Source organism: Stegodyphus dumicola, chromosome 5, assembly GCF_044657685.1.
Source record: "Stegodyphus dumicola isolate Sdum_Otavi_A_Nest chromosome 5, ASM4465768v1".
Taxonomy (NCBI): Eukaryota; Metazoa; Arthropoda; class Arachnida; order Araneae; family Eresidae; genus Stegodyphus; species Stegodyphus dumicola.
Genome location: NC_140772.1, coordinates 141,560,587 through 141,586,307, shown reverse-complemented (window position 1 = coordinate 141,586,307; position 25,721 = coordinate 141,560,587). Strand labels below are relative to the sequence as shown.

At 34.5% G+C, this 25,721-nt stretch overlaps 1 protein-coding gene across 1 annotated transcript in view; it reads right to left on the bottom strand.

Annotated features, from left to right (window-relative positions):
- LOC118181297 (uncharacterized) overlaps positions 1-25,721 on the bottom strand; it is a 96,729-nt gene that overhangs the window by 42,646 nt on the left and 28,362 nt on the right. Inside the window, exon 3 of the mRNA XM_035350404.2 lies at positions 20,030-20,168. Within this exon, the coding sequence (XP_035206295.2) occupies positions 20,030-20,168 (139 nt within the window). The remainder of the gene's footprint in view (positions 1-20,029; positions 20,169-25,721) is intronic.

Below are 25,721 nucleotides of genomic sequence, written 5' to 3'. Positions count from 1 at the left end.
CTTCCAGCAGGATTGTAAAATGAAAAAAGCTTGAAAAAAACGCTAGCACCTGCACTGATATTGTCAGCTATACATAGAGCCATCCGTAAACACATGTAGCCATTCGCTCTCAGAATATAAAGCAATAATGATTTCCAAAAACATAGATTTTAAAACTTAATTCACGAAATCATGAAAAACGGAACATTTGTTCCAGTTTTCATGATTTCGTGTAACAGATTAATTCTGAGTATACATTCCCCTTTATAAGCTCGACATTGTGGTTTCCCAAAATTTTCAGCTTCCCATCTAAGGCCTAGCTCAAGGTCCGTACAGTGAAATACAGTACATTTCACTGTACGGACCTTGGGCCTAGCTTATATATGACGGGAAAGATTGCCTTTAGAAAACTACTCGGAGTTTTTAGATTCCTCTCCGTCGATAAAGGGCAATAATGTCAACGAAAAAGCAGTCTGGTTCTCTAAAAAATTTTTCACATAGGATTAGTGCTTTCTCTTCCACAATGGATTTAGTGTACATATGGTGTGTAGATAGTAAAAGTGCATCAACTAAAGTGGTTTTAATAGCAGCAGCGATAAGTTTGAAAACTTGTTTATGATTTATTTCTAATGTATAGATTAAACGGTTAGATACTGCCACGAGGGGTAAGAAACAGTAAGTAATAAAAGGTAGACTATAGGAGCTGTATGTCAAATCAAGAGTGGTCATAGAACAAACCCATTTAGATCCAGCAATTCTCTTCATCAAGGTTAGCTTCTCAGTAGAGCGTTCTAAAATCATTCCAACATGCTCTTTCCAAGTCGATGTTCGGTTGTAAACGACTCCTAAATACACATACACACACGTATATATATAAATTATGTAGCTGTCTTGAGATTAGTAAACAGCGGCGTGGATACGTAAGATGCCATAACAGAGAAGATTGACTTAGCACAGTTTTATTTCTTAATTAAACAGGTTCCCATATCATCATTATTGGGGCGCTATGCAGTCCACAATTTTAGAAAGCTTACATCTTTTTAGACAATAGCGATAAACAGTACAGGCAAGAAATGCACGTTGGCAAGCAGCAGGCAAAGTAGGGATAAAAGGACTGCGCAGTTAGTAGCAGAGGTATTTAAAGACTTGGTTGCTTTGTTTAAATTTTGATCTGATGGAAAGTTAGTCGTCCACATTGTAGCATGATTGAAAAAGAAAGCGCGAAACGGACTATTTTTCAGATTACGTGATGTATAAATTTTCTGATGACGCACATTATAGTTTTAAGATAGGAAAGGGCCGTAGCCAAATTAAAGTGAGGATTTAAAAGGAAAAGGACTATTGTTTTCTTTCATATTTTACATAGTACTTATTATATATATATATATACATATACATATATAAATCCGTCTTTCAGATTATTTAATTGCCCCAGATGTTCTGTTCTTTTCATCATGCTAGCAGTCTGCGTCTGTTATCTATTCAAAGAAAATTAAAATCGTAGATTTTTAAGCAGCAAACGGAATCTATAGCCATTGTATATATTATTTGAATTAAAAAATATCTGTTATTTACATTAAATGGCTCGAGAAAAGTGATGGTGATGTCTTTTTGAAAAGTTTGTTACCTTAAAACTTACAGTTAAAGACTTTATAATCTTAAATATCAGAATCAAATGAAGATTTACGTATATATTACGTGTATATGAAAGTGATATGAAACTTTTCAAGTAATTTACATTACAAACTTTTCAAGAAAATGTACAATGAAAATATTTTGTTGTAAACGAATCAAAATTTAATAATTCAATTTTCTACAATAGTATGTTTTAAATGTGAATAGCGTCGTCAGTGGAAATTGATAATGAGGAACGGATTCTCAAAGTATATGATTCAATCCTCAAATAAAAAAATATCGTTTGAAGCAAATTGAAGCAAATGCTCTCTATGTATTCAAAATGCATTTTATTTCTTTCGAATATTCTGTTAGATGATCAGGAAGAATAATATGTTACTTAGCTGTAGTTTATTATTATCCTCGACTATGTAATTAAACATAGTTATAGTAATTTTAATCAAATCTATGTGTTATACTTGTTTAAACATACTTTCGTATTACATTGATTGTCAGATTACATGTTCCATGTATTGATTTGATTGAAATACGTTGCGTTACTGCAAAAATATTTTTATGATACGATCATTCTTTCATAATGATTATTATTATTAAAACTAGTGAGTTACTCCAAATGTATTAGCATAAACTCAGAACGGTTAAATTTAATATGAAGATATGCTCAGCATTGGAAACTTTAATCTTTACTTAGTATATAGTATTTTATCTATAATGTGTAAATCTTCATGTATATGAATTATATTATGTATAGATTATTATTTTACTTTGAGGGACGTTGTTGTTACTATACTAGTATTAGAAAGTTAGGGGTTGTGGATTATGACCATACTGAAAAGATGTAATGCGAACGTTTAGAGAAAGGAATGCGTACGTTCTGGTAAACCGATTAAAAATTACTGTTATCTGCGTTTATCTATTTAGATAGCTTTAAACACTTTTCTGACCGTAAAACAGGATTAAGAACAGAAGTTTCACATATTCTTAATCCATATTTTAACAGACGAATAAGTGCACCAGAATTGTGAAGTCAAAAAAAATATATTAACATCTACAAAAATAATGCTTTATAAGATAATATGCTATTGTCTAAGTCTGCACTAAAACAAAACTCAGTACTTGCTGCAAAGTTAATAAAACAGGCCAAATGGTCATTACAAATTGAAGCACTTCTCAAAGAACTTCAGAATATGGGCTCTTAGGATTTCAATAAATGACACTGAAACTAAAAATTTTCTTCAGAATTTTATTTACTGTCTAATAATTTCCAAAGTATAGTAACTTATCTATGAGATACCAATCTAGATGGATAAATATATACATTTGCCCACGTATGCATAATCCTTTGCAAAGAAAATATACGTATTTGTAAGGAATCATCCAAGTTTGATGAAAAATTGTACCCTTTGTGATCACTAATAAGGATGGAAACCACTGTGATTAATCAGAAAGGCAGTATATATTTGGATAAAATAACCACGAAAGCAGCAGAAAACATTTATCTATACTACTAACTTCTAAATCACTTATAAACAAATCTCTTCATGAAATGCAATTCTTCAGTCTAGAGATAGGTAAAACGGGCCGGTATGGAAAAATTGGCGAAGATTTCTGGAATGGACTCAGAAAAGAACCATATTAGACCAACTATACTTTACCAAGAAGATTTTATGCGATTTACCAAGATGGCGCCATACAGGACTGAGATATATCTTGTTGAAAAATGTCTGGATAAGAATGATAATAAGACTGTCTCAGTATGCCAGCGACATACTGCACAGGCATTAGTTGAATGGAAGACTACAAGAATGTATGGACATTAAAACAAAGATCTTTAAATCATGTCGCTCCTCGAGAAAGATAAAATATATGCGTTGATCAGCTTGTTTGTAAATATAATACATATTTACTAGTCTTTGAAGGCTACAGCAGACCCTGTCTCATCACTAAAGGTTTCCATTAGCTGGATACTGTTTCAAGTTAATTGTAGAAGATAATACTGAAAAAACAGTCAACAATGTTCACTGGTCATTTGCAGGTGAACACTGACCTCTCGGACTGCAGTGCCCCTTTTAAAGCCGTCTTAAAAGGCTTTGGATGGACACATTCGTACCTGTATGGGACATCATACTGTAGCGTCATTAGGTTATTTTCGAAGCAGGATATGTGAAAAATGTTCAGTGCCCTCGCCGGTACTCTAACCTGGACCTCTCGAACATTCACCGAGTGTACTAACCATTACACCACGAAGGCATGCAGAAAGGAGGGAGAAAATACCGTTCCGTTTAAAGGGCGATTGGGAATTAGGAGACTCAGTCGCCAAATACTGGTGGTGAAGAGTCATCATTCACCATCCTTTTAGTTCGGGCGCCACTGTAACGTTATTAAGAATTTTTTGTAGGACGAAACCTGAAGAATGTGCAATGTCCTCGCCAGGTTTCGAACCTGGAATTCTCGAATACGCGCCGAGTGTGCTACCGTTACACCGCGAAAGCATGCTGGAAGGAGAGAAAAAATACCTTATAATACCACAATTGTCACTAAACAGAGATGTGACATTTTCGCCATCATTCTATCAGGAAATTTTGTCAGCCCTCTTATGCTCAGAGAACAGATTTTCTATATCGAGCCTTCCATTGACCGTTAACACTCACAATGAATGTCACGTCGCTTCTGAACGATACATTCCTTGAACTAACCGCCTTCTTTCAAACCAATGATACAGCCTTTGTCAGCTCTGCTTACCAAGTTGCATGTACTCGATCGAACTCCAATCGGTACGAATAATAACTCTTTTTCAATGTGCCTTTTTCTTTCTCAGTGTTAGGTCACTATTTGATCTCACGTCTTGATTTTTAATCTCCGTCTGAGGTGATGTTCTGTTTTGAGTTATTTAAAAGCTCTCTTGAATCTACATTAAATGGTATTTTTACAGAGTACTGATGTTTTTTTAAAAAGTGCATGAGAATAATGGAAAATTCGTTGACTTACTTTGTGTAGAAGTGGTTTTAAACGGCATTGTCAAAGGAAACTTCATTATTATTGCACTCAAGCATCTCATTCTGCTGTCAACACATCTATGTACACCCCCACATTAAACATTTTATTTTCAAGACAGCATAAAAATTCCTACATAAATTACGCTTGTCACGTCTTCGAAGCCTTTTATAAATAATATGAATCAAGATAAGTATCACAGCATATAACATCAACTTATTACATTACATTTTTCAAAAAGAGTCAAGACGAGTTCTTTCATACCTAAACATTTCCAGTCTCTCTTTTTTTTCTTCCCATCTTGCATAGTATCTGATGGGAAAATTACTATCGTAAAACTCGCGTGTCTACCTATTCTGCGATATCTTGCATCTCTCTTCCTGCTTTAATCCAAACAAAATAGACTGACCCACGCAACGGTTTCGAAACACAAAATTTAATCCATTATTCCATAATTTAGTTGGTTGGAAGGATGGTAAATTAAAAAGAAGGTTTGCATGGAACTACTTCAAGTTAGTCATAAAACACACTGAGAATTTCTTGAAAAAAAGTGCAAACGTGAAATTGAATCAACGATTTCAGTCTCACCTCGCAAGTAAATGCTTAACCACCACCATCACCGCCATACCGCTATGTTGCCATTTTTAATTTAAAGAATAAATCACCTTTTTTTCAGAACTACTGAATTTTTTTTGTGCTATGCTGTCTTTTTTGATTTATGGTTAAATCATCTTTTAACACGAACATTAAGATGCCAGTGTTTAGTATCTTAATGTGAGTATCTTATACAATGTGAGTCTCTTAAAATTCAGAGCAAGCCAGTGCTCTACATAGCAGCTAAAAACATTTAGCTGGCTAAGTGAATGTCTGCTTTAGGTATATTATCACACAAAAAAATCAACATTAAATTTAGCATTACGCTACAATATTTTATTAAGCGCAACTAGTGTGCAAAACTTCTTAACAATACGGCTATTTTTATTTGTATTTATTTTCGCATTGGAATCTATTTTATAATAAAGGTAATAAAACCTGACATTTCAATCCTGCTATCTTTTATAGTTGTCAAAGAGTTTAAGAGAAGGGTATATTTAAAATCCAAGTAGGCAATTTTATTTTAAATTTTAGTTTCTCATTTAAAGAAATCTTGAGCTTATAGAATTTTCTGTTTCCCTAGATCCAAAATTCCATAGAATTGAATTTACTTTTTAGGTGCATTATTACTATTAATAACAACTGCAATAGAAACATTAAAAATTTTAAAAAAAAACGTGGTTAACTCATTCAAATTACAATTGTGCTATCAGCACTAATTTTAACAATACCAATATTTATGTTATTCTATCAAGTTAAAAGCCATGTTAGCTGTAAGAATTGTATTTTTATTTTTGTGAGCAATTATTCGTGTCTTAAGTTAGGATGGACAACATTTGATAACACTTTGTCCAGTAAAGTAACTATAAATTCACCACCAATATTTGAATTTCTGTCTTAATACACTCTTAGACAACAACAACAACAAAAAAAAAAAAAAAAAACTACGCACTACGACGCACCGAGAAGATATAAACCAAATTGAAAACAAATCGATATGCATACAGGTTTCGACGAAAAATGCAAAATTTTACATTTTGGCTGCCAATGAATGAACGGTTGTCGCTATAGCGCATCTGATCCGCGCAACTGGAAGGATATTTAAGAGGAGAAATTACGATTCCAAGTCATAAATTCTTCACGAATTTCATTCCGTGTACTTTGGTAGACAGTAACTGTGCCTCGCATACAGACATTGTGCGAACGATATGCGCAGATGTCAGAATTTGAGAGAGGTCGTGTAGTGGGTTCAAAGAAGCCGGTTGGTCTTATCGGCGAATAGCTCGACATTTAAGCAGGAGCGATGCCACTATCAGACGATGTTGGCAAGAGTGGGTGAAACATGGCCGCACACAGCGTCAAGAAGGAAGCGATAGGCCTAGAGAAACGACAGAACGTGAAGACTGAGCAATCGTCAAAACGGCACTCCGGAGAGCTTCCGGAGATATTGGGTATTTGCCAACTATCAGTGTTTTTGTGGTAGGGCATTCGAAAGTACTGGTATTCGAAAGATTTGGTGATCGGGGAAGTGAGTCGAAAAACCCTCGGATTTATCCCCCAAATTCAGACAGAACTTCTCCTTTCTCATTTTCTCATTTCTCTTTTTCGATCGCACTCTATAATACGCTTGGGCAACATTCTCGGCGATGAGACGACTAAATAACCGTTGAGTACTGGCCATTCCCAACGAATGCATTAAACTACACGTGTCAATCAACAACATACGGTACGCAAAATATTGTTCACGTCCCTAATTCCTTTCACAGTAAGAAAGATTAATCAACAGTGTACTTATAAGTGAAAACTATACACTGTTCAAAACAAAGAAATACGTATGCAATAATATTTATATCAATAAATAATTACAAATAATCGCAAAAAACATCCAATCAGAATTGCGATTATGAATATAATAATTTGAAATTCATAATATTGCTGTTTCGATAAAGCTGTGTCAAAGTTTAAAGCGTGAACTGTTGGTTAAATATATATTTATACGCTGTGCCATAAAAGTTCATAAGATTGAATCAGTACCTGTTACAGAGCGCTGTGTTAAGATGTCTGGATCTGTAACATGTAAATAAGAGAGGAAAAAATGAGAAAAACCTTATCTTTGTAGAGTCAATGAGGGTTTTGAGGGGAAAGCAGAAAGAAAAATGCGTAGTGTCCTCTTCGGTACTCGAACCATGGACCTCTTGAATACGCGTCGTGAGTGCTTCCAGTTACACCACGAAGGCATGCGGTACGGAAGGGAGATATTAAAAACAATCTCGAAGAAAGTCGTTAAAATAATCAATAGATTTAATGATGCCGTTTAAACCACCACCACAACAAAAAATACATATCTGCAGTAAAAGTAAAAATCCTATAAGCAAATTTTGACTAAGTAAAAAGACAGAACTGTACCTAGATCAGTGAAGAGTGAATTTACGAAGCAAACTGTAGGGCCAAAAGATTACCCTCTACTGTAATTACTATAGAAATAAATAAATATGTTAAAAGGAAAATAAAACCTTTTGTTAACAAAGAAATTCAGATTTAAAGACTAAAATAGTCAGAAACTCCCATGATATGATTCGATAAATGCCAGATGGTGTTTTTTTGATTAAAGACGGGGTATATCAAAGTTCTGATGGTAACAATTATTAATAGTATGATGCCAAATATAAAAAGAATTTTTAAGCAAGTAAGAGGAAAGAGGTGAAGACAGAAGATGTCACGTTCTGTATATGACAACAAATTTGGCATTGCTATAACTAATGGACACATAGTATCACATTCTACTACTCAATGCTCTATGAACATGCATTATTTAATAAGCCAGTAACAGTTACTGTCTGAATATTTCAACAATAGTGGTTCAGGTAGGTATCAGACTCAACAAAACAGTAATTAAAAAAAGAAATATCATGCACTGGCCCTCAGTACCTGAATCAGAATGAAAAGTCTGGAGATAGTTTGCGAGCCCTTTTAATAGCAATAGTAAACATTATACTATTATAGGTAGATTGTAAATAACGATATAATTGGTGTTACTTACAAAGTCAAATGGATGTACAACTAATTATTAAATTAATTATTTGAAATAGATGGTTCATATAACAAGAACGCTGGTACTTTATAATTTTCAGTTTCCTTCGAAGCTATATATTCATATTTATTATTTTACAGAATATTTGATTAATAATTCGCAAATTTATTAAAGTAAAACCCTATAAAACAATAATTTATTCCGATTGCATTCTGTAATGATCTTCATTAATAAATAATAAGTAGATTTGTAACTTTTTACAAGCTGTATTGAGACTGTAATATCTCACAGAATATGTTGAATAATACAATAATAAAAGATGTTATAAAAAAAACTTCCTTCTTTGTCGCTTAGAAAGAAATTCTGTCGAATCAGTTTGATGAAAGTTATAGTGAAATGTATTCTTTATATTATACAATTAGTTTTCTTTTACGTTATAAAATTTAGTCAACTATAAGGATGTCTACCGAAACCTGCAGCTGCATTCCTTGAAAAAATTAGGGAGTGGTACATGTATTGCATGTATACCTCTCCATCATATAATAGGAGAACCGGAAAGTAATGTCGCTTTCATAAATTAAATTCAAACGAATAAATTTGTAACAAGTTTTTATTTTTAATCAATAATATAATCACCCTCGTTATCAGCAACCTTTTGCCATATAGTATGCCGATTTCAATCCCAGACCAATAAAAATCAATTGGTTTTTGAGTAAAATATCTCGAGATGGCATTTTGGACATCATCCAAATTTTCAAATTTTTTGTCACTAAAAATGTTGTAGGGATCGGAATAAATGGAAATCACAGGGTGCGATATCTGGCGAATATGGTGGTTGAGGCAGTACCTTCCACCCCCAATTCATTATATTTTTCCAGTGTTCGTCTTGCACAGTGAGGTCTTGCATTGTCGTGTTGCAGAATGACGCCTTTTCCATTGAGAATCACCAGGTATTTTTCGGTTAAAAATTGGTTCACTACATCCAATTGTTCACAGTAAAAGTCGTCCACATCAACAGTTTTTTTCAGGTTTCAGCAATTCAAAATGAACAATTCCGCGAATACTCCATCAAATACCCAGAAGCGCCTTTTCGGGATGTAAGCCCTTTGTAACCTCTATTAAGACTGACTTTTGAGTTTTGGATTGTCTCCACTCATCAAACGATCAAAAAACGGTTCTGTATGATGCCGTTGAAGCAATACGTTGCATGTGATGGATAGGTTGGCTTTGTTCTTTTCAGACAGATTAGGGGGGCCTCAAACACCTGCTTTGCTTATTTTTTCATTCTGCTTTAAATGTTCTTGGATGGTCGACCAAGGTTGGTTAAGAGTGTTTGACATGGATTTGCTTCCACGTCTGCCCTAACAAAAGAGCTCTCACGGTTACAGTTACAGTGAAAACATTTCGAAATTTTCGAAAGGGAATAACCATTTTTTTGCTTCTCAAATTGATCAGCGCTTTGAAAAGCCATAAATGGCTTTGGAACGATACCCATATGACGAAAACTGCCGGCGTAAAACATTTGCAAAGAACAGCATTGTAAAGCACCAGTGAAAACACAAAAGAGAATAATAAAAAAAAGGCTTATATTAGAATTACAAGTTTTTAGCGTGCTCACATTCGCAGATGATAACGCATTGCATGCTAGAAATTTTTGAGTGCAATGATGAACGTAATATCAGAGGAGGAATCTGTTTAACTTCACGTTTTGTGGCATTTTTCAATAATGGCAAATCTCGTGTATTTAATGTGCACACCTTAGATTCCAGGTAACTCCAGAATCTGGAATCCATTGGAGTGATGTTTGGGGATCGCTCTGTGGCTACGAAACTGCAAAGTTACGGGAGATGATTATATCTACAAACTGTTATTGCCGAACACAAGTGTGGAGGAGCACCATCTAGCGTCCATACAATGTCATTAATTGTATTTCGCCGCTTCAATTCTTGAATTACATAATTCTAGAACGTTGTTGTATACCGAGCACTTGTGATGGAGCACATTTCATACCTATGGAAGTGACCTTTTTGAAGAACTATGGACTAAGAACGAATTTGCTTCCCATACAGCAGAACACAGTCACTTTAGCTTCGTGTAAAGGCGCTAATGGCATCGTAAAGATTTTCGTCATCACAGTGAACGAAGTTCTTGGTATTTACGTTCTTAGCTAAGGGAAAATGCGTCTCATCCGTTCATAATAATCCGCAGCGGTCACATGCTGCCTTCATTGTATCTGATGAAGAAAAAATTAGCGAAATGTGTACTCTGTTGCTCGTGTTTAGGTTGCAAAATCTGGGTGCGCTGGAATCGATAAGCAAACATCCGCAGAATAGAGTGCAGCAGCTTTAGGACTGGTTTTCGGTACATCGAAAACTTCTTATAGTATTATAGTGAGGGCAACACTTCTTTTAGTATGCAATGGACCTGCCGTAATAGTACTGTTATTTGAAGTTAGTTGAAGTTGCACTTTCGAAAAAACTTCAACAGGAACACGTGGCTATCCGGATCACAGTCTATTATATGTGCATCCAGTTTCTTCAAATTTCATTTACCAAATTACGTGCAGTTTTTACTGAACATGAGTCTCGTCTTATCAAGATAATAAACTCGCTCTGCTTCTGCAGCATTTTCCCCGTTCAGATAAAACAGCTTTATCAGTTTATTTCATTGATTCTCTGTAAGTGTCATCTTGTCAGCCCGTTCGAACACCTGATTGAAGAAACAGTCTTCCAACGCTGCTTATTAATAGTTTTCGACAGCAATGTTTTGCGCATGTGTTCTATGAATGGTGCTTTTATTGTCTGTCCTTGTGAATTATGCAAAGTTCGTCAACTGTGTTTTAATTTGTCCTTTACAATGTTCTTTGCAAATGTTTTTGGCCGTCAATTTTTATCATGTGTATCCATACACCATCGCCATTTATTCAAAGCGCTGATCAATTTACTCAGGGAAAAAAAAAATCGGTGTTGCCATTCTCAAATTTCGAAATGTTTTCACTATAACCGTAACCGTGAGAGCTCTGTTATTTTAAATCATTACAATCTCGAGCACATAGCTTCAAATAACAGTACCTAAAATTTCTTTGCGATTGGTTGAGCGGATAGGCCGCCTGGGGTTCATATATCGTTTTTTTTAATTACCCTGTAATTAGAAAGGGATGGAAAACACAGTTCCTGGAAGTTTTACCAAAAGCATGATGCAAACGTAGAGTTTAGTAAAAAGACCATCTTTTCGAATTTTTAAATAGTAAGTATTTACATTTTTAACTATAATTAAAAGAACCCTGAATCCATTTAAAATGGTGTTAACAAACTCTATACTGAATTATTTTGAATATCGGTGGTTTCGACATCGGTTTGAAAGAAATATAGAATCTTCGAAATCTATATTTGCAATACGTATTGGAAAAGGTTTTATTTCAATAAACAAATTATGTGAAAACTCATTTCCAATGAGGAAGTAATTAAATGAATCATTTCGTAAAGTTTAAAAGATATATTTTTTTATAAATTGAACTAGTTGGGAACATGGTGAGATAAAACAATTCCAGCCGATTAATTACAGATTGCAACACTTTCCTACTTTCTCCACTGTTTTGTGTTGCTTAAAGGACAGTAAAATGTCTCAGCTTCTCAAAAAAACCCGAATAAAAGCCAACCGGTAAATACAAGGAAACATCTGCCATTCGATGCTTATCGGTGCTTAAAAAAGAACTTACTTCATAGAGGAATCATAATCCTGATGAATTGGAACGGCAGTAATTCTTTTATAGATTTCTTATCCACTTAAGATTATCAGAAGATTTTATTCCATAACCCACAACCAGAAAGGAAGTATCTCACGGCGATGCAATTACATTGTTCAAGTAGAATTCGGAGGATGAAGTATAAATGAAACCAGAAGTTTATTATTAGTTTTCCTCCATACACATTTCAAGTGCTAGTGGTAGTGAAAAAAGATGTTTTTCTATTTCTGGTTGTTATTAGTGTTTTTGTTGTATCCAACTGTAATACTTTTTCTCTCAGAGAAAATTAAAGGAAGCAGTTTAAAGCAATTCTTAATTTGTCTTTCACCTTAACCTCTGCAATTTAAAACCGAATATAACTTGCCTTTGCATGATAAATAAAGTATGCAGGTAAAAGTAGCTAAATGATTTTGAAAAATTTTCGCTGGTAGAAATAATAATTATAATAATAATAATAATAAAGAAAATAAAAGATAAAAATTTGAAAGGTTTCAGGTTTTAAATTACGTTCAAAAAAGCGTTTTCTTAAAATTTTGAAGTTTCGAAATCTTTTTAACCTATGAAAAGTTTCATTTTAAACTTTATAATTCCTTTTCGGAAAGTCAGCACTTAAAAACTTGTGAATTCCAATATCACATAGAGAAAATCGCAGAGGAAGAGTTATAAGAGACCACCGCTTATTATGTTACTTACACATTCTTTTATGCTCTGTTATCAATAATGTCAATACAACTGTTCGCATTTCAGTGTTTGTGTTACATAGCCGCGAACCTGTATTGCGTGCTATCATGTTATTGTAATATTTGCATAAATGCTTCTAGTTGTACTTTCATATTTACTTTGCAATATTTGACATTGTTATTTTAAACACCCCATTTTTAAAAATATGATTTGAATTCTACATACTGAACTAGATTAGGTATCCGATGTTGGCCGAACTTAATGCTGAGTGAAGAAACTATTTATGGTGAGAGGTGTAGTTTTATCGAAATTGTAGGTGATATTGCTGTTATAATGAATTAAGGTGAATTGTGCAAGATTTTATCAGGCTCGAATGAAATTTAGAACTTACACGGCGCCATGAAATGGTTTTATTAAAAACCAATGCTTGTTTTGCTATTGGTTATGTCTTTCCGAAAGTGAGCTTTCGGGAAATCACCATCCACTCTGGCCAAAATTTTTCACCGCAAAATACTCGCAAGAAAAAAAAAAAAAAAAAAAAAACAGAGTGAATTTAAATTATGTTTTCTTAAAGGTTCTACGATGTTTAGGAGTAAGCAAACACGTCAACATCTAACGTTTTAGGAAAACTGATAGCGGGAAAGTAACAACGGCACCGTGAACCTAAGATGCGAGACGAAATTTCAAAATTGAAACTCCGTAGAAATATTGATATTTATTTTTTGCACAAAAGAAATTTTAAAATGCACGACTTCCATTGATAACGGGCGCAGAACAACGGCGAGAGGTACAAAGAAGGGTGACGGGAGTGCAATGTTCTAATATAAAAGGTTACTGTTTGGGTGTGGGTCCTTTGGGATGGGTTTTCGAAATCTTGTTTAGACAATAACCTTTCAATTGCTTTGAAGATCAAGTGTACAAAATTTCATCCAGATGGAAATAAAACTATAAATTTGTATGAATTACACAAACAGAAGAACGGGCACTCTTTTTTATACATTTTTTACATATATATATTAATGAATCCAGCTAGTTTAATTTCACGGGTGCAGTTAATTTTTAATAATGATTGATATGAATGTACGTTTGTTACTTTTAAATCGCTTAGTTTGTTAATTAACAAAGTAAAATTCGAAACCAAAATTAAATCTTGCGCTTTAAACAAACAAACAAAAAAACACTCTCGTGTGGAAGATAAAAATATTTTAATTCGGCTGTGGCAACATATTTCTTTTAAATCTCTGACTATGTTTATTAAATTCGACAGGCAAATACGCTACAAATGGCAACACATTTTTAACCCAAAATGGCGTTAGCCCAGAAAAGACATTTTGCATCGAATCACTAAAAGTGTTGAATCACTTTTCAAATTGTTGCCTCCAAACATTATCGCCCTGTATTATGTTTAAAGAAATTAAATAATTGCATTGTGAAAAAACGACGGTTCCTAGAGCCAGCAAATTTTGAATAGCGTAGTCCTCCACCCAAACATGGGCACCTGGAAGCCCGAATTTTGAATTTAGTGTTTTTTTGTCTACTTCATATTTTATAAACTTAGTATTTAAACTTAAACGAATTTTCGATCAAAAAACTCAGTGAAGTGAGCAGTGAGAACAAACACTATACGGAATAAAATATTTTTACCTCCAGCGTGCGAGACTGTCTACTGGAAATTCTAAAGATATGCTGTTTTTAAATATTTTTAGCCCAAAGGGGCGTTAATCCAAAGGCTCACGAAACGTGTATGTGTATGTAAATGAAACAAACGCCTCTTTGTGCGTAATATAAAATCTGAAAGTTTTCAGGTTTATTTATTTATTTATTTTATATTGCCTAGGTTTCTGATTGAATTCGGAACATAAATATCTTACGATTCGTAGAGTAGCAACACAAAGCTTTAGGGGTCCTTACCGCATTCTGTTACAAATTTTGGAGAGATTAATTCTTAAGCTAGTAGACCGATAATAACTGTTTAGTTTAAAATTGTTTTACGTGTTCTTTTGAAATATGCATAAAAGATCAGATTGCAGTTTAAAAAAATATATTTTAACAATCTCTAAAAAATTTTTTTTTTAAATTATTGAAAATTAAATCGGAAATTTTTCGAGGTGTTAAACAGTAATATAAAGCTTCGAAACTGTCCTTCTTCCTTAAAATGCCAATTTAATGGATTTCTTATGTTACGTTTTCACAAAGAGCAAACGTTGAAAATGTTTTCTTATTTGAAATGTTTGTTGAAAATGTTTCTTTATTTATATTCTTGGGTCAACGCAACTGAAATTCATTGTAAATGATTTATATCGCAAAATTTTCATCATATTCCAGAATAATCAGGCCCTTACTTCCCGGCACATTGTATGTAATTATTTTTAAAATAATGATTTTGTCATGTCACAAATGCCCGCGAATTTAGGTAAATTTCTGTATATGGTAAATACGCACGCCTGAGTAAAATATGAAATTGAGGGAAGGAAGTCTTTAAACTGAGGAAGATTTTGTATTTATTTGTAGATTTGGAGAGATACTGATATAAGATCCTTCTTCAGGATACATTTGAAGAAGAGCAACCCATGTCCGTCGGCCTGGAAATCAGTAGACTTTTATAACAATAATTTACCTTAATTTAATTAATTAATTATTTATTTATTTGTCTAATTTTTAGAGTTTCTGAAATTTTTCAAATATCACATAAGACTTGGAACTTGAGCTTTTTGCCATCTTATCTTATTTCTTTTATAAATGTTAGATTTTTTTCTGCGTTTTAGCATTTTAATATTGTCTTCAATAATTGAATATTCAATAACGAAATTCTAATTAGAATTTACAAGAAAAACAGGCTGCAGGGTAACTCTTCAGAATCTGAACCAGACTCTTAAGCCTTGAATTTCTCTCAATATTCTACGCCGAATTCCAAATGTAGTGAAGATCTGAATGCGAAACATGACCCTAAACTCACCGTTCATTCTCTGCTAGTAACCACAAATAATGTCGAAGTTAAAAGATCGCTTTCTAAATTTATGAAAAGTTACATAATGTACACTGTCTTTGAGCTATGTGTATGATGATTGTAATGCATTAAAATACCGTACATATTTACTTAAATAGTATATTTGGTCTAAACTATAATGATGATGGTCACACTTCTAGAATGTCAGTGTTTTGTAATTTTAAATGTCAATTTAAAACACATTGTGATTAAGCTACATTGTGATACTTACTATTTCTATATTAGTTATGCAAATTAATGACACATTTAATACAATTTTTTTAAAATACCCGACAGCGAAATTATCGATGTAAATTCTACACCTCTAAAGTTGGGACTTTTTTTTCCTCATGATTTTTTGTTCTGCGAATTTTTCCATTATAAAACTTGTAGCGCCATTAGCATATTTTGAAGCAGGGGACTTGAAAAATAAGCAATGCCCTAGCCGGGACTCGAGCATGGACCTCTCGAATACGCGTCGAGTGTACAACCGTTATACCACGAAGGCATGCAGAAAAGGAGGGAGAAAATATTTTATAAACTACTACTCCAGATAACACTTATAATTTTCATTTGAAGAAGTGTATTATAAGAACTGTCGTGAAAGAATTATTTTAATAGTTAAAATCATTTTCATGTATGAACATTAAATTGTTTAACTACAGTGTATTGCATCCTATGCTTCTAATTTTCTGTTCAACAGAATAAATATCTATTTATCAGTACTTCATTAAAGATATCAGGATGTTGATCTATTCCTAAAAGATCTATTCCTATGTCACCTAATTCCTAAAGTAATGGAAATTCACTACAACATAACTTTTATTGCTGTAAATTACACAAAATCACGCTGGTGATAAGCTCACCTGTCTATGAACGATCTTTGACAAAAATAAGCTTTTGCTAAAGTTACGGAAGACGGCTTTTATTAGTCTTAGTATTATTTGTCATTGAACCCTGATGAGCCTGCCAACGTCCTCGTTTCTAAACCATTAATGAAATTGGTTTCAGTAGCTCGGATAAATATGTTACGCCCTTCGGAGAATGGAAGGGATGTAAATATTGACATACCGAAAGAGAACGTTATGACCAAACGCACTGCGGGAAAATCATGGCTCTAGTACACATGACGCTTAAGACTAACTGCGTTGTCATCTTCTGAACTACAGTAGTGTATGAAATGTGTGCATGTTGTATACGTTACTTACGTTAGATTTATAAAAATATATTTCTTATGTTCAGTAATATTACGTGGTACCTTTATTGTCATGTGACAAAAAACAAAATATTTTCCGTAATGTCATAAGACCTGGCATTATTTCCCATGTGGATATTTTGTAGAATCATAGTGTTCTGTAAAATACAATGCAGCTAGGATTGCATTAAAATAATCTCTTTTGAAATGACGGAAATATTTTGTTCATGTTTTTGTGCTTATTTTTTTTTTTTGGGGGGGGGGATAAGGAGTTTGAGACTTATAGTCAGAATAGACAATCTCACCTAACCAAAACTGAAAATATTCTTTGTTATTCTGTTTAAGATCTGACACACGATTTCATTACAAAACTTTAATTTCCTTCAAAAATAAATAAAAGTTTAATTTTAACGTAAGAAAAATTAGTTACTGATTAAAGGAAAAATAATTCATATAAATATAAAAAGAATTCAAAGCGCAATCTGATTACACGTTTAATTGTACTCTACAAAAAATGGGAGATTTTACTAGTGCTAAAGTTCACAAACTGTGGAGTGAGAACAAAGAAAAATTATGATTACTTTGAAAATAAAAATTAATACTAATTAATAAAATTTTTATATTTATGTGAGTATTTTATTGAAACTCTTCTGAACGCAGTTGCATGTCTACGACAATGAAACTTATTCTTGTTTTTTTCGAAGTTATGCCGAAATCTGATCGTTAGAAGCATTAGTATGCATGCTGAAAAATAAAACTATAAAAGCTGCTTTATAAAAGGTACCGTCTACAGATTTATTACATGCGATAAAATCTTAATTAATAAATACATTATGTGTTAAAAAGGCAAAAAAAGTGTTTTTGTATTTGCTGGTAAAATTTTTATTTCTTACAAATGTATTCTTTTGAAAAAATATCGTACATCATATGTTAGGGAAAAGATTAAATGCGACTTAGTTTAAATAACTAAAATAAAAATAAACATTCTTAGCACAACAAAGTTTTGTATTTAAAAAGCTGACATGCATTCATCGTAAGCATTGGTAGTTTTGTTTACACTTTCTTTTCTTTTCGCCATCAACGGAATAGCTGACCCACTGGGTTAGGTGCTTTTCAGCCTGTTGGATCCCGTCGATGGAATTAAAAATAAATGCATGAATAAATATAAATAAAGAGCTTAGTAATGTGTCCTCCGGGGATTGGTCATGAAACGAGGAACATTGAAATAAGGACCAGGACATGGAAAGAAGGTGCGTGGTGGGGACTGCTGAGACTAAACGGAACACTTTTCACTATTATGGTACATGTTAGGCGTACAGTTATATTAAGGATGTGCTATAATAATCAAGTACAGATGTAAAGATGATAAAAAAAAATGTATTCACGGGTAATCCTTTCCAGGATATTCCAGGATTCGTTCGCAGATGCATGACACCGCAGATAACAGCAAACGCTATGTAGAAAAGAGTATCCATATAATGTATCTAAATTCCGTGAAGTTTAATTGATAAACTCGGCACAGTAAGACGTTATCAGCATTATTCCCTGTGCTCCATAATAATAGTAGCAGTTGATGAATTTAATTTGTCCCATAATTATAGTAGCAAAAGAAAATAAATATAGAGTAAATCATTTATTATCAAAAAACTAGATTAAATTAAACAATAAATTAAAAATATTACTTCTAATTTCTAATTTGAGTGCTCAGATAGTGGCTTGATTTTTTCAATGATTTCGTTACTGCATTTTAAACTTGTAGGTTGTATTCCCTGGCTGTAAAGCTTTGCTTTCCCTATATGCGTGAGCTTAACTAAAGCGATGGAGCTAGTGGAGCCATCGTCCTTCATTGTTTCCAGTATAAATCTTTGAAGTGACAAAAAAGTATTATCCAGTATTTCAAGAGAAATATTATCAAAGGCTAGCTACAGTGCCTCTTTTGCTAAACAAATACGTCTGTTTTTCACCATAATCCATCCACAGTTTTGTCTTTTCAATGAATCACCATTAGTATATTCCCCTTTACTATTCTCAGAAGCATGTTTCCAGAATTTTGATATGGTCATTCTGTTTCACTTAAATAGTTTTTAAGCTAGTGTAATTGCACTTTTTTGTTTCTCTTTTGATGCATCAAGAACTGCACAATTGCAACGCGATCTTTGCTTGAAAACTCTCTTTTTTTATATTAACTTTTATAATGGTTTGATATTCAACTGAAATAAATTATTAGATTAACCTAAATGTTGAAAGATGTGCAAAAGGAATGACAAATATCATGAAACATTGATTTTAATTGAAGGTTTTACAATTTTGCGCTAAAACATAAAGTACAACTCCATTCTCCAAGAATTACCGCTTTAATATTCACTTGCTGCTATTATTATAGGACAGAGGGAGTCATATATAATATTAAAAACACTGTGCTCTGTCTCACTTATTACTATTTTCGAGACTGAAATTACTTATTACTGTATTGTACTACTTATTGCTGTGTTCTAGACTGAAAAGTTTATCTTCTAATGTAATTTTAAAGATATTGTAGTTTTCGGCTCCATCACATAAATTTTCCAAGAGCCAACATTTCCTTCGAAGCCTGGCACGAAATGTTGGCTATGATCTCTAAACCTATGATCTCTAATCCTATGATCTCTAAACCAGTACTCAGCCTACAAGAGCCACGCAAATGAAAGGAATTAATTGTTATCGTTAAAAGGATAACCGTTAAACGGTATCCAAAAGAGGACTTTGTGCACAATTATACAGATGGTTTATCTGATAAGACAATCACTAATAGAGGTTCTAGAGTATTTCTGACGATAATATTCTGACTAATCGGATACTTTCTGACGATTCAGGCGATACCACTTATCAACAAAAGATTGGTCCTGGATCTATAGTCTCTGGCTTCTTGCAAGCTTCTTGGCAATAGCGGAGGCACTTGACATGTATACATGCCTTCCCATTTCTTAGCAAGCAAAAAAAAAAAAAAAAAAAAAGAAAAAAAATCACTATCTTCTGTGAGTCAAAGGCTAGGCACATTACTAAAATTTCAATTACTTAAGATCTAAATCATGTCTTGAAGACTTGGACGCAATTTCTAGAGTGGGAAGCGTGCATAATTTTATGAAAATATTTTATGGAAACAAATCAACTTACACTTGATTATAAAAACAATACTGTAAAGTTACTTACTTCCTAAACTTAAAAGAACATCTTCTAATCCTGCATCTCTCAGAAGTTTGCAAAACCTGAAAAGGCGCCTTTGAATGAGAAAATCGTAAAGCGGAGCTAAAGGTCCGTCCACATAGTCTACTTCACTTGCTGTGACAGTCTGAAATGAAATCAGTTTTAGTATATAGATTAGCTAAAAAATAAGAGGTTTTTCATTATTTAATAACAAATTAAGTGGATAAAAGATTCTAAGGAATAAAATATTTTAGTGTCTGACCTTTTCAACGCTATTACCCATATTTAACTTTGTGTATAGTTTTGTATTGATATGTATGTTTTCAACTTGATTGCTTGTTATGAATCGGCCATATAGTATTTAGATGAAATGTCTTCTTATATAAGCTTACGCATTAACAGAAACGTAACTTGTTCATACAACGCTGTTATAGTTTTGTCTCTCCCTGATTGCTGAAAGTCATGCCTGTCCTCAACTTTCCTGTAAATTAAAGTGCTCTGTATCATTAACTATTTTCCAAGCTATATGCGGTAAGTTCAACAGAACTTATTTCCCTATCGCCACTATCACTATATTCTTTCACTATTTTCTTTTTACCAGTTGACATATAAACTACGAATGGCTAAACTCTGGCCGGAAGCCAGTTCGAGTAGTGATCAATGTTTGTCCCTTTAGCGTAAATTTTATAGGAAACAGAACATCAAGTCTAGTTTAAATACCTACGTAAAGGGAATCATGTGAAAAACCTTAAAAACGTAATAAACATTCTCCCTTTCCAGCGCCATTATTCTGCAATTTGGCAGTAGAGTTACCAAAGCTTTAAAAAACGCCCAACAGCTGACAATATATACCGCAGGCAAGCGAAACGTGGTCAGAATACCAGTTTAAAATGGCTGTCCCATTTGCGACATGACCAGTGAAGAACACCGTTCTGTCATACATTTCTGATCAGTGAAGGTACGAAACCTATGGAAACCCATCAGCCAGTGAAAGTCCATTATGGTGCGGCATGTTTATCACTGCAGAAATTGTACGAGTGAAGTAGGAACTTCAGAAATGGTGTGACATCTGAGGCAGATGCTCCCGCCCAGGTCAGTCACATCACGTTTAGACACCAGAGTCTACGGCAGCAGCTGAAGCCATCGGGATGGACAATATACCTGTTACGAACATTAGTCATGGCTCAACACATCACATTATTCATGACATGCTTAAGTTTCGCAAAGTGTCTGCAAGATGGGTGCCACGGCATTTCACTCTATTAACGACTGCGAAGAACTTTCACGGCATTTTGAAGCAGAAAGTAATAGCTTCCTTGAGATAATCGTTACAGAAGACAAACCTGGGTCCGCTACCATCAACCCGAAATCAAGAGAGCAAGGAACGAATGGCGCCATCCCTCATCACACAAACCCAAGAAGTTCTGGGCGCAACCATCTGCAGAAAAGGTTATTGACTCTCTTTTGGGAGGAATGAGGTTTTATTTTGGAACACTACATGCCTAGGAGAAACACCATCACCAATGTTTCATATTCCGATATGCTGAAAAATTATCTTCGGTTTGCTATCAGATAGATCAAAAGAGTGTATGAGTTTGACTACAGGTGCCATTTTGCAACACGACAATGTTTGATCTCATACGGCTTGTGCAACAGTTGCAACCATCACTGACTTTCATTTTGATACTCTTCCACATCCAACATATTCACCAGAGCTCGCCCCAGTGATTCTTGCTTATTTGGACCACCGAAAGAGGCGATGGCAGGAAAACATTTTCCCTTCCGATGAAGAGGTTCAACAGGCTGTGAACGAATGGCTGCGCACTTTCGAAATGAATCCGTGCAGTTCCTGTGCGCCGGAGGTCGTGTATTGAACGTCAGGGGGACTATGTCGAAAAATGTTACATTTGTATTCTACTTTTGTTCAGTAAATCACATATAAAATTATTTAAGGTTTTCATTTGAATCATCCTCATAGTTCAGAATCACAGAAAAGAAGCATCAAAATAGTATCTCTCGCTTTGATTTAACGATTTTATGATTATATATTCAGACCAGTTAAGCATTATACTTTTGAAGAGAATTCTTGGTATTGTTCTGTTATCAGGACCGGATTTAGGAATGTATGCATGCACGTATGAGTGCATGTATGTGTTCATGTATGCATGTTACATATACACTGGTGTGCAAAAATTAAGGACGAAGTCGAAAAATTAGCATATCAGCTGAACGAAGAGGCAGAGCGGACAGAAAGACCAATCAGGAGATTAAGTAAGGTGATGTACGGTAGAGTGTCTGAGTAGTATAAAGCATGTTGTCGGTGTAAGATCAGTATTTCTGGCAAAGAGATTGCACGTCGTATAGCAGTTAAAATCACACCGAGTTGCTGCCTCAGCGAGAAATGGCGAATAATCAATCTGTTAGACGACATCTGGATGCTTTTACCCGAGGTCGAATCATTGGGAAGTTGGAGGAAGGCCGCAGTGTGACAAGTGTGGCTGCAGAGTTCGGAATTGCTCACAGCATCGTTTCACGACTTTGGAGACAATTTCAAACTACAGGAAAACCTATCCGGGTGTTTAGTAGTGGTCGTCTACGAGGAACCACACCCGCAGATGACCGGTATATTGCCTTACAGGCCAGAAGAAACAGGCGGCAGACAGCGGGAGAAATCGCTAGACACACGACACAGGTCTGTTTGCGCGACGCCCTGTGCGGTGTGTACCTCTAACGCCTGCCCATCGGAGAAGGCGTTCTCTGTGGTGCCCGGAACACCGGAATTGGAGAGACAATGAATGGGGACGAGTACTCTTTACAGATGAGAGCAGATTCAGTCTGAGTAGCGATTCTCATCGCATACTCATCTGGAGAGAGCGGGGAATCCGCAATCATCCCTCGAACATCATTGAAAGGGACAGGTATGGAGGTGGCGGTGTTCTCGTTTGGGGAGGCATCATGCTTGGTAGTCGTACAGACCTTCACATCTTTGACGCAGGTTCAGTCAACGGGACCCGTTATTGCAACGAGATTCTTCTTCCATACGTGTGTCTTTTTAGAGGCGCTATGGGTCCGCAGTTCCTTTTCATGGACGACAATGCACCATGTCATCGCACAGTAGCTGCCGAACAGTTCTTAGAGAGTGAGGATATTGAACGTATGGATTGGCCGGCACGATCTCCGGATCTCAATTCCATCGAGCATGTATGGGATTTTCTTGGCAGACGCTTGGCAGCTTGTACCTTACCACTAGTAACGATTCTGGAGCTTCGATTGGCGCTGCAAGACGAATGGGCACAATGCCTCGACAACTCATTGACACCCTCATTCTCAGCATGGGCAGACGCTGTGAAACATGCTTAGCAGTCAGGGGAGATCATATCCCCTATTAAAGACCGGATGTTTCTTGCTGGACACCTATCACAGGGATCTTTCGGCCTTCAGTCGCAATGCGCTCCATGCTACGTTTTCAATAAAGCTTCTTTTTATCCCTCTGATTTCTCTTTTAGTAAGTGTTGCTTACATTACTTATGTCCTTACGTATTGGGGATCTTACGGTATTAAATGTGTTGATTTGGAAAGCTTTTGTACAAAGTTATATTGAAAAAACCGTCTCGTCCTTAATTTTTGCACACCAGTGTATGTAGGTACGAATGTATGTGCGTATACATATACACATATATGCACATACATACATAAACACGTGCATACATTCATATATTTCTGAATCCAATCCCAATATCAGAACGGTACCGAATTCTTTCATATAGAAAATTTAACCTAAGTATTCATGTTTGTTTAATTTAATGAAAGCATATGCTTGCTTGCACTGTACATACGTTTATCAACTTTGAAGATAAACTGTTTCTTACAAAACCTGTAAACGATTAGATGGAAGATTTTACAATAACGGATTCTAGTAGATTTCTACGATTCTACGGCGCGCAAAAGAACATTTTGTGCTACAAAAACGGCAAAGTTTCTTAGCAGTATCTTTAATTTGAAAGACATTGTTACGTGTCTAGAATGACTATTTCGGTACTAAACTTTAATACGATAAATCAAATTTAAGTTTGTAATTTTGAAACAAGAATCAATAAAGCAAGAAATAAGAGCAGTTGCTTGAGTTATCTTAAAGTTTTATTAATTATTAAAATTAAAAATTAGAAATTTAATAATTAGTTTAACACATTACTCAAGAAAATATTTGCTAGCTTCCGAATTTTTCTACACTTTCAGCATCTAACGGCAAAAAATATTTATTAAGGAAAATATATAGATTTGACATATTTAGTCTTAGTTTTTAAATTCACTGATTTAATTTCAAATTAATAGCTAACCTGCTGTAAAAAGAGAAATTTACAAAAAATGGTAGTGTCATGATTACTTTTGTATTTTAAAATGAAATTAATAATTTATTGATTTTAATGCTTTATTTAGATTTTATTTAGTACATGTTTCTTAAAGTACATCGTATTTTCATAGATTTAAAGAATAAATTTTTCAAATATCGCATTCTTAAAACATATATATTTTGAACGAAAAATGAATTTACGCATAATACGCCGTTATTCTTGGCAACATAGCTTTCGAACCATTCTTTGCAAAATTAAATGCTTTACAGATATTAAAGATGCGTAATGCAATATATTTAAATAAAAGCAACATGACTAAATATTTCATAAATATTTTGTGATTTCAGTAAGAAAATGTTAAGTAAGAGAGGCATTATGGCCTACCCTTTATGGACAGACAGAAATTTTCACATATCCTTTACGGAGAAAGTTACAGTTAGAAATGCAACTCATCATCCTATTAACCCGAGTAAGGGTCGCACACAACCCCAAGGCTTTTATAACTTTGATTCTTGGGTTTTATTATCAGAGGTTTGGCAGCTTTGAGCTCATAAGTTTCTTTTAGTTTGCTCATAGGTTACGTGTTTTAAAGTCGAGTTAATATTTGTTGATTATTATGATATCGCTGTTTACCAATATTTTTATAATGGGCTAACTGACTACGAAACATATTATCTTAAATGTCAAAATTCTATATCCACTTCAGAGTTAAACACTCGGTCACATCGAAAATGGTCCTGACACCCAACCGGCATACTGGTTAGCGTCGCTGATTGCCGTGCTGAAGAGCCCGGGTTCGAATCCTGGAGAAGGTATGGATGTTTGTACTTGAATAGTGTCGGCGAGGCATAGCGGCACTCTAAATATGCAGCGAGCCGAAAGTCCTCTTGTGTGGTTTGGTGGAAGGGAAGAGAGGGATGGGAGTCGGACCGTCGAACCCGCCCCCCCCCCGAGGTGCTCTCCATCAAAATTGGGGGCGGAATTGAGCTAAATCCCACTGTCCCCTGAATGGGGCTCAAGGCTGTTGCCAACGTGTTCTAGCGCTCCTTGCCACGAGGAATTTCGTGGCCTTGAGCTGACTACATCAGACAAGTGAGCATAAGCAACAACAACAAAAATAGTCCTAAACCTTTTTAAAAATCACATAGCGTTAGCCGCTTCCCTTCATGAAAAGAAATTGCGAAAAACATTTAATTGAGAGGCCATATAAAACTGAATTACTATTAGATAAATATTTTTAAATTTTAGTGTTTCCAGGAATCGGAGATGAAACCCACGTTTAATTACATATTCTTATTTGTCTGACATAAAATATTTTTCATTTACTTTTCATTCCAAAATTTGCA